The sequence below is a fragment of the Penicillium canescens genome (assembly GCF_028828765.1).
Source record: "Penicillium canescens strain IBT 15451 chromosome Unknown utg000003l_segment0_segment0, whole genome shotgun sequence".
NCBI classification, from domain to species: domain Eukaryota; kingdom Fungi; phylum Ascomycota; class Eurotiomycetes; order Eurotiales; family Aspergillaceae; genus Penicillium; species Penicillium canescens.
Window position 1 is genome coordinate 4697914 of NW_026703965.1, and position 18974 is coordinate 4716887.

The 18974-nt window shown below is 48.7% G+C and overlaps 3 protein-coding genes across 3 annotated transcripts; 1 reads left to right on the forward strand and 2 right to left on the reverse strand.

The window, feature by feature from the left end:
• Window positions 1–9732: 9732 nt before the first annotated feature.
• Window positions 9733–10555, reverse strand: N7446_005093 (uncharacterized protein; the record flags this gene model as incomplete). The annotated part of the gene is made up of 2 exons (XM_058513841.1): window positions 9733–10049; window positions 10096–10555. The coding sequence occupies 2 exons, from the start codon at window positions 10553–10555 to the stop codon at window positions 9733–9735; spliced, it is 777 nt and encodes a 258-aa protein (XP_058375170.1).
• A 273-nt stretch (window positions 10556–10828) lies between these two features.
• Window positions 10829–11873, reverse strand: N7446_005094 (uncharacterized protein; the record flags this gene model as incomplete). Its single annotated transcript, XM_058513842.1, has 3 exons — window positions 10829–10982; window positions 11074–11677; window positions 11780–11873. 3 exons carry the CDS (start codon window positions 11871–11873, stop codon window positions 10829–10831), a joined length of 852 nt encoding a protein of 283 aa, XP_058375171.1.
• Window positions 11874–13667: 1794 nt separating this feature from the next.
• N7446_005095 (Zn(II)2Cys6 transcription factor domain-containing protein) lies at window positions 13668–15320 on the forward strand (the record flags this gene model as incomplete). Its single annotated transcript, XM_058513843.1, has 2 exons — window positions 13668–13856; window positions 13920–15320. The coding sequence occupies exons 1-2, from the start codon at window positions 13800–13802 to the stop codon at window positions 15318–15320; spliced, it is 1458 nt and encodes a 485-aa protein (XP_058375172.1). The 5' UTR covers window positions 13668–13799.
• Window positions 15321–18974: the final 3654 nt, after the last annotated feature.

An 18974-nucleotide genomic window follows, 5' to 3' on the forward strand; every position in this document is an offset into this window, starting at 1 on the left:
TGCGGATCCAATGTGTACAGCAGTGAGCCAGCGTTTCTTAACCGCCTCAGCATCCCATTTTCTCAACACCATTCTTACTCGTCTCTCTCGCTGAGCTAAAGGCATAAAAACTGTCGCTGCATGTCGCTGCGAATAATTGCGGTAAAAGAAGAAATGGGATTCAACAGGCCTTAATTAAGATAGTTGTCCTTCAACGCGTTCTATCAAGCAGAGCACTTGCGCAACAGAAGGAGCCGAGAAGCCTATAAATGCGTCCTTGATCCCTTGCAATTTGCTCTACAATTCATTCGCTTGATTACGCAAAGCCTAGCAGGCTTGTATCTGAGTCATTTGATAAGTTCTTCCCCATTGATCCAGTACTAAAATTCCCACTGTACTGAAATTTATAGAATACATCGTGGATTAGCAAGCCAGACAGTGCCTTTGAGAGATACAGGTATGATTCCCACCAGATGCACTACCATTCACACCAGCCGATTAAAGATGTCTATGCGAAGATGCCTCCGCCAAAGCAGCCGACTGGGCTGATCTACTGCACAACCTCTGTGTATTCCCAAAAGAAAGCGCGAATATTCACGTCGAGATATGTGAATCTTAGCCTGACCTGTCTCACTGATTCTGAAGACGATGCCATTTCAATAGAACCGAGGACAATTGACCACAATACACGAGCGCAAAGGCCACCGCTGTTTGCCGTCTCTTCGCTTATGGTGCTGACCACCGGAAAATGTGAGTCATGAATTATGTCGCCGATCTACAAGCTAATGAATGACAGTGAACCATCGACATCGCACCATAAGTCCCCGAGGATACAGCACCGCCGTTAGTGCTCTGCACAAAGCCACTGCCTACACACTATTCATGGCCCGTCGCATCAAACCACGCAGCATACACTAGGTGAAGAAGGAACGGGCTAATAACAGGTGCGGTTATCTGATTGCGAGCTTCGCTGCATGGAAGCTTGAGACGTCTATTCTTCCTGATAATGTGAGTGATTTATCGCGCCTTCCGCGGCGCTATATCAGTTGTTGCGAATTTTTGTGCTCTAAATCACCAATACCATTACTGATTTTTATGCCACTGTACATAGGAGCAGCCATCGCCACTGTGAAACATCCATGTTGGGAGTCCTATCGCCGGATCGGAGATAAGACAAGGTGGCACAACGACGGGTGATCCATCGCGTCTTCCGCCTCAACCTCACCGCCCTCACACCTTGAACGGCGGAGTGTGTGAACCTCTCGCCGTCCCCATCGCAAGGTCTTTTCTTATTACGACTGTACGCTTTGTCGTCGCAGATGGATTCGTTACGCGTCTTTGGCTTTCAGAAGTCGCCCGGTGCACTCAGCGCGGCTTATTCGAAGCGACCGCCGGAGAGAGAGAGAGAGAGAGAGAGAGAGCGACGAACGTGCATACAGTACAACATGACATGAATGGCGACTGCATTGCTGAAGAGAATTGTAAGTGATCTTGTCGGTAATAGAATATGACTACGAAGCCAATTCATCGTTTCGTCTCAAGCGAACGTTCTGCGAAGTTTATGAACAGGTAAGTTATAAGAACTCTTCCAACTAGTTCAAGCCTTGCTGACTCGGATCCTACATCAGGACGCCCCTCGTATTCCCGTCCCTCTAGTAGAATGCGAAGCGAGCAAATGTCTAGTCTGCTCGAGCTCCCCTATGCCGATGCGATTATATGCTGTCTATCCGTTCCATATGACTACTCGCATCGACGATGAGTCAATGTAAGGTCCATATCGTCTACCCCGGCCCTTCTCTTGGTCGACTCTGTGCAGCAGGTCATGTGTTGATGTCTGTCGGCATTCGAACACCGTGAAAGAACAGCCTCCTTGTGGATCGAATTACTGGTGTCCAATGGGTGATCCTCCATGTCCGGTTGGTATCTCGCGTCTTTTCAGTCCTGGAACTCCAAAAGACCCGAGGAATTCTGGTGTTTTGTCTTGCTTCACGGCAGGTGAGCCATACCTTCGCATATGGACAGATTGTTAGTCCAAGTCTGCGTGCAAGGAGAAGGTGAGGCAAAGGTCCCGTGATTTCGATTCTACGGATTAACAATGGCCATATCAGCTACGAATAGAGAAAGAAGACCATCTGTCCCGAGTTATAGCAGAGCCAACTATAGAGCCGCAATTTAAGGATCTCCGGCCGATACTGTCCTACCTGGTCCTACTCCGCGTTGTTGAGCCGGTCGACGTATTTGAGCGGGTGGAAATGAACAAGCAAAAACGAACGAGCAAAAATGAACCAACCGGACATACACGACGCTGCATCAAGCGCGCTGTCAGAAACATTGTGTTGTCTTTGGACAGACATTTGGTAGATTTGATACGTAAGCACGCTTTTTCTATCCAAGCCCGAGCAACATGTGCAAAGGCCATTTATCCTAGATTTCACTGCATCTGCAGGTCAGTCAAGCCGAGCGTGTTTATCATTTTCTCACTGAAAACGTCTTCTAACATATCGTGCGCAAGCAGCTGTTGGCAGGAAATGGCCGAGTTCTCTGCGCCCCCTACGTCGACTGTCCTTGAGCATTAAGTATATATTTGTCAAACTCACCGCGCCGTGGACGAATTCATGCAGTGTTGTATAACAAATTGCTGGGGGAGAGGGCGAATTTATAGGTTTCTCGGCTCCTGTCGCGTACGTGCTCTATTATGGAGCAAACGTTCAAGGACACGACGCCACAGTATCCTAAGTGAGGTCTGTTGCAATCCATGCCTTCGTTCTACCGCAACTATTTTCAGCGAAATTTTTGGTGTCATGTTAGATGCCCACCGAGAGAAAAAAGCTAGAGTCATGTTGAGAATGAGTCAAAGTGAGTCGGTGAAGAAACGTTGGCTCACTGTTGAATCTGAGGTCTTAATATTGAGGCAATGGAAGCTGTTCATTCTTCGATTTCATCAAGAGCGCTCACATTTTCATCCAAGGAACATGGAAATTTTCTGGCCTCGAGCGCCATCATTAGATGGACTGCTAACAACGTGTTGAGATTGAAAAGCTGACTACGCTGATTGACTCTCATGGTAAAAATGAGACTGAGTACCTAGCCACCTATGTCTGCTAGTCTATAAAACCCTCCAAGAATTGATGGAGGTGGTATTGCCCAGATACTCGACTTTCCCCTGGGATCAAGATGGATGCCCCTAACAGCACGCCAGACCAGGAAAAAGAAGGAGAACAGCGGCCCAGTGCATTGCCAATCGTTTCTGAAAAAGAGAGTTCGCAGGAGGCTTCTGATGATGCACCAATGGTAAGTGGAACGACTCAGCTTCGAATGCTCTTGCTAACCATTACAGCCCTCTACATCGGAACAGGAAGCAGAAACAAGACATGCCTTGGCGACTGAGCCCTTTCAACCTATTCTGAAGGTGCTAGCAGACCTCGAACGCAACGATCCCAAGTCCGCCTTTCCCGCGGCTAGACTTGTCGGACTCTATCGACGCCTATGGGAATCGTGCGTGTCCAAACACATCGATGGTCAGAACCTAGAGCAGAGAAATCAGATCTTGAAGGAGGCTAGCAGACACCTGACTAAAGAGAGGGACGGACTTCAGCTGCGCCACGACAAGCAGCTGTCTCGGCTGCGCTTTTTTGAGCAGGCAATGGAATCATCTTGGGGTCGACTGAGTTGCGTACTTGATGATTGGAACCACCCGTCCAGACTCAATCTACATGTACCAGGGTTCTTGGACAACGCAAGAGAAGGGTGGAGGGTTGCATATTCATGATTGTCCTAGGTCTTACTTTTCCAACTTGGCAATAATATGACAACATTGTAATTGAGAGAGAATTACCGCATGGAAAGTAGCTTACATCTGGAATAGCATAGCCTTCGTGGAATGTTCTGCGAATAATCCCGCATGTTCTAGTATCGCTTTTATTACCCCAATATATTATAAACAAAAAACTACGGATCCAGTGACAATGTGGGCAGTGTAGCTAGCGGAGAAAGTGTCGATTAACTCGGCCGTCCCGCATTGCATCACGACAGCTACCCGAAGTAGATGTCGCCAGCTCGTCCAGACCACCAAACCTTCTCCCTGGAGACCGCTTCAACAATCTTTGTGGAGTGTTGGCGTCTTCCATTTTGCTTCGAATGGCCCTCTGGATGCAATCGTTCCTTGTTAGATCCAGGGATTTTGTCAAACTGAAGTAGTTCAGTCTGGGATTGACCACGAGTGCATCAACAATCGAGGAATGCCCGCCCTTGACCGCCAACATCAATGGATCCTCAGAACATTGATTCCTGAGGTTCACATCAATTCGATCATAGCGTAGCAGTGCCTCGACCATCTCCAAGTCACCACCACCGGCGGCAATGCAGAAGCAGTGTCGTGAGTTGCGATCGTGCTTTCATTGATGTTCAGACGTGCGCCTTGCTGCACTAAGAGTCTTACCACATCGAGATGGCCATGTGCAACGGCTCGACAAATAGGCGGATCTATTAAATCCATTCCATTAATCTCCACGCCCTCCATACTCAGTAGACAATCAACCGTGTTCACGCGTCCGTGATATGCGGCCACGGAGATTGGAGAGTGGCCTCCAACACAGAGATTCAGACTGATCCCTGGCACCGCAAGCAGCCGTCGTAGGAGCACTGTATCCAACCTGGCCGCGGCGTGGTGGAGAGATGTAGACGGCGTCTCGAATCTCCCGCGGCCTCCAACAAAATTGACGTTGATGTCTTTCTCGGCCAACAGCCTTTCGGTTATCTCGTCGCATGACGAGTAAGTAGACAGCCAAAGTGGCGTATTGCCATCTTTGTCTTTGCAGTTCAAGTTGGCACGGGGGTGACTTAGGAGCAAATTGACCATTTCCAAGCGTTGTTTTGAACGGCGAGATGGAGCGCCGAGAGCCTTTTCGGTTCTGGATGTCCAAATCCAGATTTCTTTGCCTGAGAAGTCTTTTGACAGCCTCTACTGACCCATAGGCCACTGATTGGTGAACAGGTAGCTCAGCCTCTTGTGATGACTTGGTACCAAGAAACACCTTGGCCATCGGATCGTTTGAAAAAATCATTTCCATCACGGGTCTATTGAAGCGACGTGCCCGGTCCCATGGCGAGTGGCCCGAATCATCCTGTAGATCAGGGTCGCCGCCTCTAGAAAGTAGCAGATGCACGAACCCTATTCGGCCTGCGAAGACTGCTAGGTGGAGCGCCGTTCGGCCGTGTTTGTGCTTGATTTCCACCTGGACGTTGGGTTGATTTAAGACGCTCTTGACGGCGGAAAGGTTTCCGTAGCGGACGGCATACCACAGGGCGCTCTCCCGCGCTTGATTTTGAATGTTGATGTCTAGGTCTCCACGACGGAGCAAGAGGTCCCGCACAGCAGCGGAAGAGTATTTGAGCGCCCTCATTAAAGGAGTTTTGCCTCGGTGAAATGCATTGATGTTGGCGTTGTGCTGGAGCAAAGCCTCCGCAAGACCAACGTTGTCGTATTTGACGGCCAAGTGCAACAGATTGCTATTCTGAAATTTGATGTTGTACTTCCAGATGCTGGGCTGCAGTTTAAAATCAAAGTTTTTGCATGATTTTGCGAGGGCAAATAATGCACTACCGTCCAAATACGACACAATCCACAGCAAAAGCTCGTTGGGCAGCTCTCTGATGTTTGGCTGTAATGTATTAGCTCATCGGTGAACTCCGTAAGAACGAATTGAACAGACCATGATGGGACAGCGGATTGAGCAAACGAAATGTAGATGGGGGTGAGGTGAGAATTGTGAAAGTAGGATATGGGAGGCCTTTATATACTCACCTCAGCCAAATTCCATGGTCAGCTAGGAGTGTAGTCTGTCACTCCGCTGAAAGGTGCGTAGCAAGCACACGGCAGCAACGAAGCCTTGACAACAATGTTAAGGCGGAGTTGGAGGACATCTGGAGCCTAGCTCCTGGGAACGCCAAGACTGTTCCTGGTAGTGTGTCGATGGCATGGGAACTGAATCTATCTCTACGTACCCGCATCTTGCATCTAGCGCCATAAGAACAAATCACAACCTATCACGCACTTCGAAATTCATAAGCAACCCACAACCTAACGTAGCATTTGTCGACTTTGCTGCTCACCGCAGTAGTCAGTCTGTTCGCTAATGCGTGGTCACCGCGATGGATAGTCACAAGTGCAGCTGATTGCAGCAGTGGTCTGGAATGATATCCCTTCATGCAGGCCACTGATCGGCTGTATAGGGCGCATACTGCGTGTGAATGCATTCTTCGACGTACCGACTGTTTCAAGGAAGTGTTCCATGCCAGCCACGCAGCCATGTAGGTAAGGAGCCACGCGATGGCATATAAAGCTGGCGAGGGAACGCCGCAGTGACTGCCAAACACCACCACAATCCGAAGCATTTTCTGCCTTTGACGACCACCTCAATAACTACCATGCTGCCTTGGAATCCGTTTCTTGTTTGTGAGATAGAGGTCAGCCCCAATGGCGGTCCTGGCTCTTGTTGCGGGACGACCAAAAAAGGCGAGCCGTGCAAAAACTCGATCAAAGTTGAAGACACCAAGATCGGCCATCAAAAGTTGACCTCTCTCGCCAGAGAGCCATTTGACCTGTCATCGTTGCAGTCGAAGCTCTGTGATGTCGCCAGAGACTTCCTCTGCGCGAGATGGCACCGACAACGGCAGGCCGACCAAGTTGGCCAGCAGTGGTATGAAGCCGCCGTCCGCAACCAGGCGCGAGTACCACATGGCTCCAGAATGGCTTCTCCGTCAGTCATTGTACATCGGGGCCAGCGTCAGACATCGTCAGCCTCCAGGCAACGCCCTGCATCAGACAACACCCGGTCATCACCACCACCGGTGCCCCTGTCAACCAACCCCGAGCCAGTGCAGCCATTCAATCCATTTGTGACTTCTGCAATGCTGCGGACGAACAGTGTTCCATGGCGCGTTTCGCCGACCCGACCAGCCATCCTCTCATCGGCAGCTAATATCCGGGCGGGTGTCCAAGACTTGACGCTGCAGAGTCTCAGGCCGAGCCAAGCGGTCGACAGCATCCACGTCGAAAGCATCCACTGTGTGTTTTGCCTGGCCGACGATGAAGACCATGCGAACGAACATGTGATCTTGCGCTGCCGTCAGTGCACATCGCTTTGTCATCTATCCTGCGCCGAAGAATGGTTGGAAAAGCGAGATACAGGGTTTGGCACGTCATGCTGTGTGTGGTAAGTGTGGATGACCTTATTTCTGAGACGACCAAGACACTGATGACCGCAGCCGAAACGAAGGAGCCCTAGACGCCATCCTTCGCCCCTTACGAGTCCCCTCGTCGGATGCCGAGACACATTCCGTCCACACGGCAAGCGATCCATCTCCCGATGGTGGGCCCCGTCGCTCAGCCAGACTAGCAGGAACTCATGTACTGCGACAACCTTCCACCGCTGCACCGCTTCGCCGATCGGCACGACTCAATTCCACTCAGCGTAGGTGATCACAGGTTACAGCCGAGTTTGACGGAAAATGCGAAAAGCGAGTGAATCACACGCCAGTACACGTGACCAGACACTCGGCATCGTGATCAGCAACAGAGGTTATAGCCGTTATAGCCGTGATATACAATTTTGAAGCAAATTAGCAAGAAATGAAATACCGATGGTTAAACTCCGAAGTATAACGCGACCGTTTCATCTCGTAAGTGCTGGACATCAATACACCATAGCCAGTAGCTATTGACTGCTTCGCTGATTCCGAAAATGTCTGAGCTCGAAACTGTAGTGGTAGATAAAAGTTCTGTTTTCATGATACCTAACGGCGGTGACCAAAGAAACAGAGAAGGATTCGTCTCAGTGGAGCCGTGTCGCGTGAAGGCGGGGATTGTTGGCAGAAAAGCCACAGACAAGAGACTGACAAACTCTCGTGCTTGTTAACTTACTCTGGGAATCAGTATGTTGGCCCTGGGAATCTCAAAAGCATTTCTAGGAGCTGTTTATCCCCTAGGAAATACTCTTGAGATCCTGGGGCTATTTCTATTTCTAGGAAAATGAGATCTAGCCCTGGGATCTTCACTTTACGTTCCTGACTGAATACGACACTGGCTCTGGGAATACATTGACCAGATCTGGGAGCTGTGGAGCCCCTGGGAGCTTAGTTTAGGGTCCTAGAGTCACTGTCTTGCCTTCCGAGACCGCGGAAATCTCTCACAAAACACCTTCACCAACCCTGCTCACAAATTTGCGTCATTGAACCACTCCCAGAAGGCACAACTACGCCTCCAGGAATCAACAAGTTGTCAAACAGGAACGCGGTTTTGATTCCCCAAGGTAATGGTACTAGACCCCAGAAGCTACATCGCGTTTCCTGGGGGCTACGCGGCTCCTAGAAGCTGCTTCTTTGCTCCCAAAAACGTTTCTGGTGCCCCCGGGAGCAAGAGAACTCCTAGGGTTAAGAGATGAATTCCTAGCACCGATGCAACGGTCAACAGGAGCGTGACCGATTATTGATAATGACGATGAGATGTCCATGTTCGTGTTTGGGTACCGTTATGGATATCTATTTGCTGTTTATACGGACAGAGACAGAAAATGCGCATAAGCAAAGAAAATCTCCTTTTTCCCAGACTTCAGCCGTGAAAGACATCAAGCCCAAGCAAATTGATATCAGACGCATCAGGCCTAGTCAATTTAGTTCCCCCTGATTTCTGGAGGCAGTAATGAGACGGCGTCTGAGATAAAAGACCTGCTATCTGTAGAGGATTACCGAGCACGACGTAGCAGAATTACTGACTCTAGATACGTTCATGCTACAAAAGAACCATGCCACTACTAGTTCATATTAGTTAGTAGTATATCCAGTTACCACAGTATCTGCGTCCTTGGGAGCTTCAAAGCCCCTGAGGGTCACAAAGCAGGCCATGGAGGGCTTCGCAGGCTCAACTGGGCTAGACGCAATCACGCCGTTCTGGAACTCCCTGTCCATGCAATTTAGCGCAGATTGGTTGCTTCCAACGTCACTTTCTAACTCCTAAGTCTGACATGGATTATGTACATGGAGCGGCAAATCCACAAAATGATAATTCACCAAGGAAAAAAAAAATCCGGCCCTGACTCTTAAGCGCATCTAGTTGGAATTGCGAGGCATTCTTTTCTCTGTATCTTGACTAGCTTTTAGAACCTCACACTTCCTAGATGCTATCAATGCAGGACCAAAAACGGTGGCTAAACGAATGAGTGGTCTCAACAGGCCTCAATTAGGACAGGCACCCGTGCCTTCGTATTCGAAGCTCCCCATTTCCTGCTCTAGAGGCCTGGGGTCGAGTACGGATTCCCACTAAAGTGGTCAGTGGATTGAGCAACTGCCGCAAATCGATGGGCAAGTAGGGTAGGCGTAAAGTGTCGAGTCCGGTCATACGTCATCCATCGAGAAAGCTAAATGCCAAGGTATGGTCAGCAAACAATGTACTATACAAATCTCCAGGTAAGACAAACAGTTGCAATCCGCACTCCAACCCACAGGCACCTATGCCTTCTGGGAAGCATTGTCCATGGCTCCTCAATCAATGGTCTGTCATTGTCTACACCCGTCTGATCAAAGCATTTCGCAGGGTAATACAGCCGGCTCCAGATGTGTCCTCTAATCAGCAAGTCTTCCGGCAATTGCTGAGTGGGTGTGCCATCGATGCGGGGAAATGATCGGCGTCAACTCTTGCAATATTGATGCCCGGCTGAAACAAATTATTCAGAGAATTCGCGAGGATCAATCATGGAACTAGCGGCTCGAGTCGTTGCATGGCTGTTGGATGGAGTGAGAGGCACCACAGGAATGCCAAAAGTCATGCAAGGCTGGGTGCATACTTGGCTCGCTGGCTTGGCCAAGGATGACGATCAGGGTGTGGAAAGCGAGAGAGCTGGCACGGAATGCAAATTGAGATGAGAAGTCGGTGTAGCAATGTCTGTTTAAGTCGATAGGTGCTGTTGTGGATGCCCACTGCTTGGTATTGACATAGGCGTCTGTAGTGGAAGTACTCGGATCGTGAACGAAGTCCGCAGCGAAAGCTCCATTTTCTTCCCCATATTGCAATATTGCTGCGATGTTGCAGCACGTGATAAATGCCTTGCTGTGCCTCTCTACCTAACCAGCTAACCTCCTGGCGAAGATTCACAAGGAGGAACTTTGACTGAGCATCAAACTGCTCACTTGGCATGCGCAAGAAAAGAACACCATGGGCATCCACAAACGAAGTGGTGAGTGTGTGTCTGTCAGCGGGTGCACTTAGGATAGGGTTGAACAGCTGAATCATGCTCTCACGCGCATTTGCAAATGGGTCCACGCTGAGCAATGCTTTCGAGTAGTAGAAGAACCGCTGCAAAGTATCCGAGCGAGAGAGGACGGCAAGGTGATGCTGGATTCGGCCGGGTTCAGAACGTTGATCGAGATACTGATTGTACCAATACCTAGAAACCTCTGCCCATACATCGCGGACCGTGACATCTGTATCCTTCACTGCCATACGATAGCGCGCTAGGTCCCCCAGACATTCGAACCAAGTTCCCTTGAAATTCGGGACCTGCTCTAGCAGAAGAGTCACCATAGAATACGAGAAATATATGAAACCTAATATATGGTCTTGCATAAAAGGTGTAGCAAGGAGTCTTTCCAGCAATAGCACGAGGCAGGAATTATGACCCGACACATAGATCGAGAGCCGGATTTACTAGATTCAAAAATTGCAACCTCATTTCTTTACGTTCGATGTCTGCGCCTTTCCTGTTCCGTGATCACATATCCACTGCAATTTCTCTAGAAACGCTGTATCATATCATTTTTCACCCTTGGCTTTCATCGTAGTCCGCTTAGTCGATGTCTACACTAGCTCTGAGGTCATATCCCGAATTTCCTGGATCTCGCCCTCACGAAGGTGCATATCGAAGTACTTTGCCAAAGCCTTCACGCGGTCCTCTTCGGTCTGCAAAGTCTCCAAGATCTCTGTTTGCCCGCGCACTCTGCGCTTGACCTCTCTGCCCGACATGACACATTGGCCTATCAAAGTGGGCAGGATGTTGGGCCACAATGCTTCGACTGGGTAGACCACGAAGCGGCGGAGCAGACCGGAAACCCAAGACCCAGGAGCTGGGTAGACAGCAAGAGCAGAATACGGTAGCCCGGGTAAGCCATTTGTCCTGGTAGTAGACGGACTGGGTCTGAATGTTCCAGAAGCAATAGGCAGCAGTTAGACCAACATCGATGATGATGGTGGAAAGCATCTGTTCTTTGTACGTCCAGGGACCAGGATTGAGAGAAACTCTCTTGCCGCCTATCATGAATCCCCAGTCTGGCAGAACCCATGCAAGGAATAATCCACATAGATAAAGCAGGATTTGTGCCACGGCAGATTCTAGAGTGATGGAGGGATAGCGCGAATTAAACAAGGAATTGGTGAATTGGGCGATAATGGCCCACATATAGCCAAGGAGGTGGGCGCGAATGGTCTCGCAGGGAATAGTGGGATCGTCCGTGGGCGTAGAAACAGCTCGCACTTCAGGGTATGGCGAGTAAAAGCGATTTAAAGCCGTCTCTGTCTTCAGCTGTAGCTCCCATTCTTCAATGTTTTGTCCCTCAGATGGCCCCTGCATCAAGGAGGCGAGCTTCTCTCGCAGAACGTTGGAGAAATTATAGTCATACTCGTGGTACTTGAGACGCTTTTGGATGGTATCTTTGCACTCGTCAATGGGCACTCGTCAATGGTCAAAGTGCTGATCTTGTCCATCACGTAGTCGATGTCGTCGATATGTGCCATGTCACCGTGACTGCCCACTAATTTCTCCGTAAGATTGTGCACCTTTCCCATCGATGGTTCGCTCTGGTGAGCCATCATCCATGTTGGTGAAGTCATGTTCGCGCGAGGCCATGGTGGCTGCTTCCTCAGCTGTGGCTGGGTGGGGGCCAAACTGGGGATGAACTCCATGGCAGACTTCCTTGCAAAAATTTGCATCAATTCAAGGACAAGTGCACTTGTGTCCCGAAAGTAATGCAGAAGTCGCATGGACAGAACGGACGGAAAGAGAGGATAGTGTGGTGCAGCTGAGATGGGCAATTTATAGACCCTACCGCTGGAGCTCCCCCGGGCTATCATGTGCAAACGCTATGTATGATTGTAACAACCGCCATTTATTTGGTGCAAGCTATTTGATAACAAAATTAACGAATTGCCTATCAACGGGTTTTATCTCAAGGCCATCGTGCCACAAAATAACTTGTCCATTTGCCATCGAAGGCTAGTTGTCCCTTGGATCTAATGCCACTCTCAGTAGTTTAGAGCTAAGATTCAGGCATTGTATGCAGGCGCTGCCTCTAAAAAGCCCTGAGGCCAAAAGGTCAATTATCACTTTCCGAAAATCATTAGCAACACTAATAATTATGTCTTCAAGAGCCGAGCGCTCTTGCAGAAAATAAAGTGGTAGGCGTTTCCTCTGTCCCCCGAAATATAAAAGGAAAAGCAAATTCGACCTTATCAGATAAACACAATTCTACCAAGCCTTGATGGTATAGTGCAAGTGGACATCCGAAGCGGCGCTATGATACACGATGTAGGGTTGCGGGGTTATAAGCGAACGACGTTTCCGTTACGTATTCTTCTGCCAATTGAGCGGGGCGATAATGCACCGTTAGTGATTAGAGTTTGGAGATAGGGGAAGCAGGCTCATAAGAGAGTTTACGGGATGTCCGCCTTGATTAGGAAGGAGAGCGAGTATAAGCGGGGCTGATACGTTACAGGCCAGACAGAAAAAAGGAAATTTATTCGGTGCTATGAACGAGAGAATAATGGCACAAGGCTAGACTTCCCTTACCCAGGTGAGAGTGACTCTGTCGGGAGTCTGGTACACTCTGATTATATACAGAATTACAGCGCACTATTTGGTGTGCTTACACCCCTTCAAGCAGCGCTTTCTATTCTAATAATCCCAAGAAGTCTGATAGGTGGCTCCACAACTTTTCAGGTGCCTTTCGGGCCACGATAACTCCTCCCAACCGGAGCACCGCGGGGATATTATTCACTTTCGTCAATCTGTCCCGCCCTCCAAAGACTAAAAGTGGAATGGTGATGAAATAAATGTCAGTAGAATCCCATAGCAACACAAAAGCCCCTTGGGTCCGTTATTCCCTTGGGAGAGAGCGTATAATCTAGACACCAAGTTGTACTGGTCTTATAAATACCGCTAAAAAGTTAATATGGGGCTTGGAGTAAAGTGGGTCGCTCAAAAAGCTTGTCAGCGTAGAGATGTGGCATTTTGAAAGCTGCATAGGTAAGAGGATAGTTACAGTATCGGGCACAAAGGTGGCGTCAGAAGCCCTTTTCACGCTAAATTTGCTAAATAAGCACTATTTTATTGCTATAGGTGGTTCTAAACAGGGCTACGTTGTTTATCATCTTCCCACGGTATGATCCGAAAGTACGCGAGAGGAACGCGACCGACAAACGGTCTTATCGTGCTCCGTAGGGGAAGGATCAAAAGCGCAGCTCAACCGCGCCCGGTATTTTGGCACCGATCGCACCGATCGATACACGATCCAAGTGTTAGTTCCCAGGGCACACACGCAGTAATTTTGATACCCTTGTAGAAGACTTGTTTCCCTTGTACGAAGTATACAAGTTGCACAAGTTTGGAAGGTGCACGCGAGTTTTTGCTCTCCTTCCCTTTGGGTCGGCCAAAAATCCCTCAATAAGATGGAGGTGTTGGTACAGTGGTGTAACAAAAGTATTTGACTTGCAGTCTTCTTATTCTGGACTTCGAGGTTGGTAATGTCAAGGCAAGAACCAACAGAGTCATTCCATCATGGTTGGCGTTCCCAGAAGTAAGGGCTGCCAAACATGTATCAAACGGCGTGTGAAGGTTGGACTCCCCTCCCTCTCGAGGCTTCAGAGCACACTACTAAGCCGATCTTGTCAACAATAGTGTGATCTATTACGACCGAAATGTACCCAATGCCAAAAGCACGGCGTCGAATGTCCGGGCTACATCCGAAACCGCAAGTTCATGGACGAAGGACCCCAGCTCCGAACCCGATTTGCCAAAAAGCAAGAACCAGCACCCGAGTCCATCGACGAGCGCATTGCACCCTCACTAGTTGCCCGAACAATGGGCAAGCAACAGCCGGTGATATTCGGCGACTTCGTCATGGCCTCATTCACACGCTGGTTCGGGTTAAACAGATACCGAGTACATGTACCGTGGACAACATATGTCGCGCAACATGGCGGGAAAAGTCCAGCATTTGACGTGGCCGTCTACAGCATGAACTTGGTTTTCATGGGATACACCCATATCGATGATAAGCTGCAGCGCTCGAGTCAGGAGTTGTACAGTAAGGCGCTTCGGTTGTTCGGCGACAGGATCCGAGACGAGGCTGCGATGAAATCTCGTGAAAGTGTTAGCATTACTATCATGCTAAGCTTGTTTGAGGCATATTCTCCCACGAATCCGAACTCCTGGGCTCACCATGCTGGTGGTACGGCTCTGCTCATGGCTCTCCGTGGCCCTGAGGCTCACCTGACAGGTTTTGATCGCTGTCTTTACCTTTCTTTCAGGAGTTTCATTGTCGCCGAGGCTTTTTTGAATGACAAATGCTGTATATTCGAGCGGCCGGAGTGGCAGGCGCATGTTCATCAAGTTCGCCGTGAAGATATGGCTGATCCACGAGTTGATGGACCGATTGCTCTTTTCATCGACTTGCAGGATCGAATATTTATTGAAGTTGCTAATATCCCAGGTTTGCTGTTTGAGTCTCGACGACTGGTACAAACGGATAGCCCAGGACAGGCTGCACAGCAGCTCTCGGCACGAGCCCTGAGCTGCAGCCAGGTTATCTATACACTCTCGGCTCATCTTCGCTTAGCAGCTGCGGTACAGAAATATCAATGGTGCAAGCCAGATGACAATAACGGCATGGAATCTAGCGACAAGGCCGCTTTCATTGGTCCCATTCCTTCGACGTTCCCACAGGAATTTGCAAACAGCGTTCTCCGTGGCTGCGACATCTGTATGTACATTCTTGGTCTTCTGGTCGATTACCTTGACGGCTACAAGGCGGACACTCAATCCTGCAAATGGGACCAAATGGTGGACCCTTTGCCTTTTCATCTCGTTTCTAAACTTCGGGGGTCCAAAGACGCCAACTCAACACCCATTGAACCAGATGGCCCTGAGAAAGATCTGCTATCTCCCAATAAATGGCTTGATCTGGTTGCAGCTTCCATGGGGCTGGAGGCATTTGATATCATCACCCTCCCAACCGAAAGTCGCTCGCCTGAACCTGTTGTTGATAATCACCGTGATGCTGTTCTCGCGGTGCGATGAGGAGATTAAAAGTTATACCGGAGCTCACTTTAGCTAGCCCTCGACCGCGGGTGTTCACAATCTCCACAAGAAGTTCCTGGAAATGATGTTCTTGGAGAGAGTAGGACTAAGGGCTGTTGGCAAACAATAGCAGGCTCATGGCAGAGACAGTCAGCCTGCAGCTGCTCTTCTTGGTTGGACCACGATGCAGATAGAGCAGCGCCGGGATCTTCTACCTCCCCTACGGAATTAGTTATCAAAGAGATATCCTCGTAAATATTCAAATCTGTCATTTCACCTAGAAATCAACTCGTTCATATCATGACGCCAAATGAATTCCCGCTCAAAAATGTACGAAACAAGTATTATGCAACAACACAATACCCGCCATCACCACATCTGATTATGTTCCAAGCTGTCTTTCGTTTGAGCATGCAATTTACATCAATAAAAAAATTTGATCAAAAATCACTTTTGGACTATTGTAATTATACTGTAATGAGATTCCTTGAGCTATAGACAGAACCAAAAAATTAATGAAGATACACAATGTTCATATATCGTAGACTCAATATTAGACCCGTTGCTGAGTTCTTCTGCCAAGCGTTAGAATTAGAATTGCACTCATTCTAAGCCACTTGCAACCATTTTTGGACGGCCGCCAGGAACGGCGTCTTCCGAGGCTTGAGACTCTGTTAGCTGCCCATTAAAGGTGACAGTGGCGACTTGTGACGAGCTGGAGGCTAGGTGCTGCACATGAGTCTGGCTTTGAGGGTGTGACGGGTCAAAGTTGACGTCGTCTACAATCGCATTCCGAACTGCTTGGTCCGTACAATCATACAATATTCGAAGAGCGTGATTCAAGCAAGATGTGGCCCGCGCCATTTATAGTTGTCAGAGATGCTGACAGGGGCAGTGTTTGCACTGTTCTTCGTCCATAGGACCAGACGAGCTACCGCTGTCAACGCTGGTAGGTTCGATGACATGACGCATATATCGCCTTAGCCACCACAGATTGATGCGGTTAAAGTTGTAATTGACCGTGTAGTAAGTTGGTAAGTTGAGCAGAATGCTTGCCACCTGGACGCCGCTGATCTCCCGATCATGTGAAAGGGTGTTGAAGCAGCGGAGCGCAAAGTTGTCCAAGCCCTTCTCTCGAAGCCGCAGGTCGTTTGTCGTTGGAGTCTCGGTAGCCTGTGCCCTTTCGATGAGTTGTTTCAATAAGGCTGCTTTTGCCACAACCTGCCACGGGGAGATGCCGTCTTTTGTGGCATAATTGGTGATGTAATAGATCAAAGACAAAGACTTCGATACGATCGGGGTCCAAGAGATATCATGGTGAGAGCGGAATTAACCTAGTGTGATATACAGCGTACAATGTTCGTTCAAGATAACGTTCGTCAAGGTACAGGGTTTCTCGAAATCGCTTGACCAGTACACACTGACACTGTCTGTCCTCGCTCCACTGCCAAGACCTTAGCGCAGATCATTCATTTGGCTGCAACAGGAAGTTGCGGTCCGCTGTAATATGCCCCTTAGCTAGCACAGTGACCATCGACGCGTACACCACATACAAAGCGTGCGATTTTTTTTTGGAGGGAGAGATACAACACCACACAGAGTCCTATTACGTAGTGGTCCTCATCTTAGTGTGACCAGGCCAATTGATGATCTGCTTCTAACGTCTTAGCAGTGGGGGGCCAGAACAGACAGTGTTAGTGTGTACTGGTCTAGGCGATTTCGAGAAGCCATGTAACTGCAATGGTTGCAGATACAACTCCATAATAATTGAATCGTGTATATACGCTACACAATGTTGGCCAAAGCTTGGTATTTCCCTTCTGTTCTAGCGCTTACCTTTTCGCGGCTTTTGCTCACCGAGAGTGCCTACAAAGTAAAATTGAAAAGGTCCTCAGGGGCCATTATAAGCATGTTTGATTCCTTCGTTGTGCTATATCCTAAGTTCGGTGGTGAAACTGAAAATGAGTATTCTCTGCACGTGGGCGGAATGAGCTATGTACTAGTGAGCCCTTCACCTCACAGTTCACCTCGTATTCAAGGTTTAACTATTCGCACGCTATGCCAATATGAGGCAAGCTGGGGGGTTAGAGATGCGTTCGACAGAGTCGTTGGTTCTGCCCAGTGCCTGCATCCGTCTTCACAAATCTACGAGGAATGCATTTAATAGACGACATCCCCATTTCGTCGAAAGAATGAAAGAATTATTCAAACTCCGACAATTTTAACTCAAACCCTTTGTTCTGAATTTATACGGAAGTCATGACTGAACCAACAGCGAAACCCACACTCTTGAAACGAGAAAGCGCTGACTTTATCGGATACACTGAGTCCGCGGGCAGCTGTGAGTTTACGAGCAGGCTTTTCATTGGATAAAACTGACATTGGCGAACAAGACTACACTTTTCTTTGCCCCGACAACCAACAAGTTTTCACAACCTCAGGCTCATATTGGGCTTGTGCATCATCCGGGGCGACAAATGCAATTCCAACTGCTTGCGTATCCTCGACTGGTTTTTACCTTGAGGATGAGTATATGACATGGTGGGATATCCTCAATAAGCACCCATATAGATGTAGTCCATGTTAACTCATTGTCTCGCAGCAGCCAAGGCTATATATGTAACACAGGTTATTTGTTTAGTTCGCCTGGTGCCCAAAGTCCATTCTCGGAGTATGGTTGTCTCGATGGTCGAACTACTTCGTACTATCGAACAGTACCTGCCTCCACAGTTGCAACACCCATAACGGACTCATGTGAGTACTTTATTACATTACAGCTAGAAGTAAAAAGAAATAAAGTAAAAACGAGCTTCACATGCTAATAAATTACATAAGTCGCCAATTCCTCATCGCAAACTGTATCATCTTCAGCGACAGAGACAGCTTCGAACAACAGTTCTGGGTCCCCACCCTCGAAAATTTGGATCGTTGGAGCAGTAATCGGCCCGGTGGTGGGAATCGCAATCCTCGCTGCGCTACTTTTCTGGATCTGGCGTCTTAGAAAGAAATTGAGCGCAGATAGGGTCATTCGACCACGGATGGGATCTGAATATAACCTAGGCCCTTCCGCGGACGGACCTAAAAATCCGTCAATCTCTGTGATGTCTAGATCGGGCCCATCGCCTCCAGAGCTTATGTCCCTATATTCTGCACCCCATGCACCTTCTCGTCACTCTTCTGCCGCTGAGGTACCTTCTAATTGGGTATATCAGTCTTCCGAACTTCCAAACACCCGTCCTTTTATTGCCAAAGTTCCAGGTCGATATTCCAAGGTTGAATTAGCAGGTTAATTCTATAATCACCCGTGATATCAGGCGAAACTGTTGAAGAACCAACATGGATTCTCGAAATTTGCTTGACTAGTACACAGTGAGACTCTCTCTCGGCCCCACTGCCGAGGTCTTAGCGCAGATCATAAATTGCGCTGGTCGCTTTAAGTTGAAGACCCGTACGTATTGAGACTCTGTAAGATATTGTATCTGTGCCTCTAAAAATAAGCAACTGACGCTTTAAATGCGGGGAGCATGTTGATGGTTAGCGCAGCGTACTAGTCAAGGGGCACAGGACAGCGGACCCCAACTTTCTACTATAGGCCAGATGAGGGATCTACGCTGAGGCCTTGGCAGTGGGGCCGAGAGAGAGAGTCTCAGCATG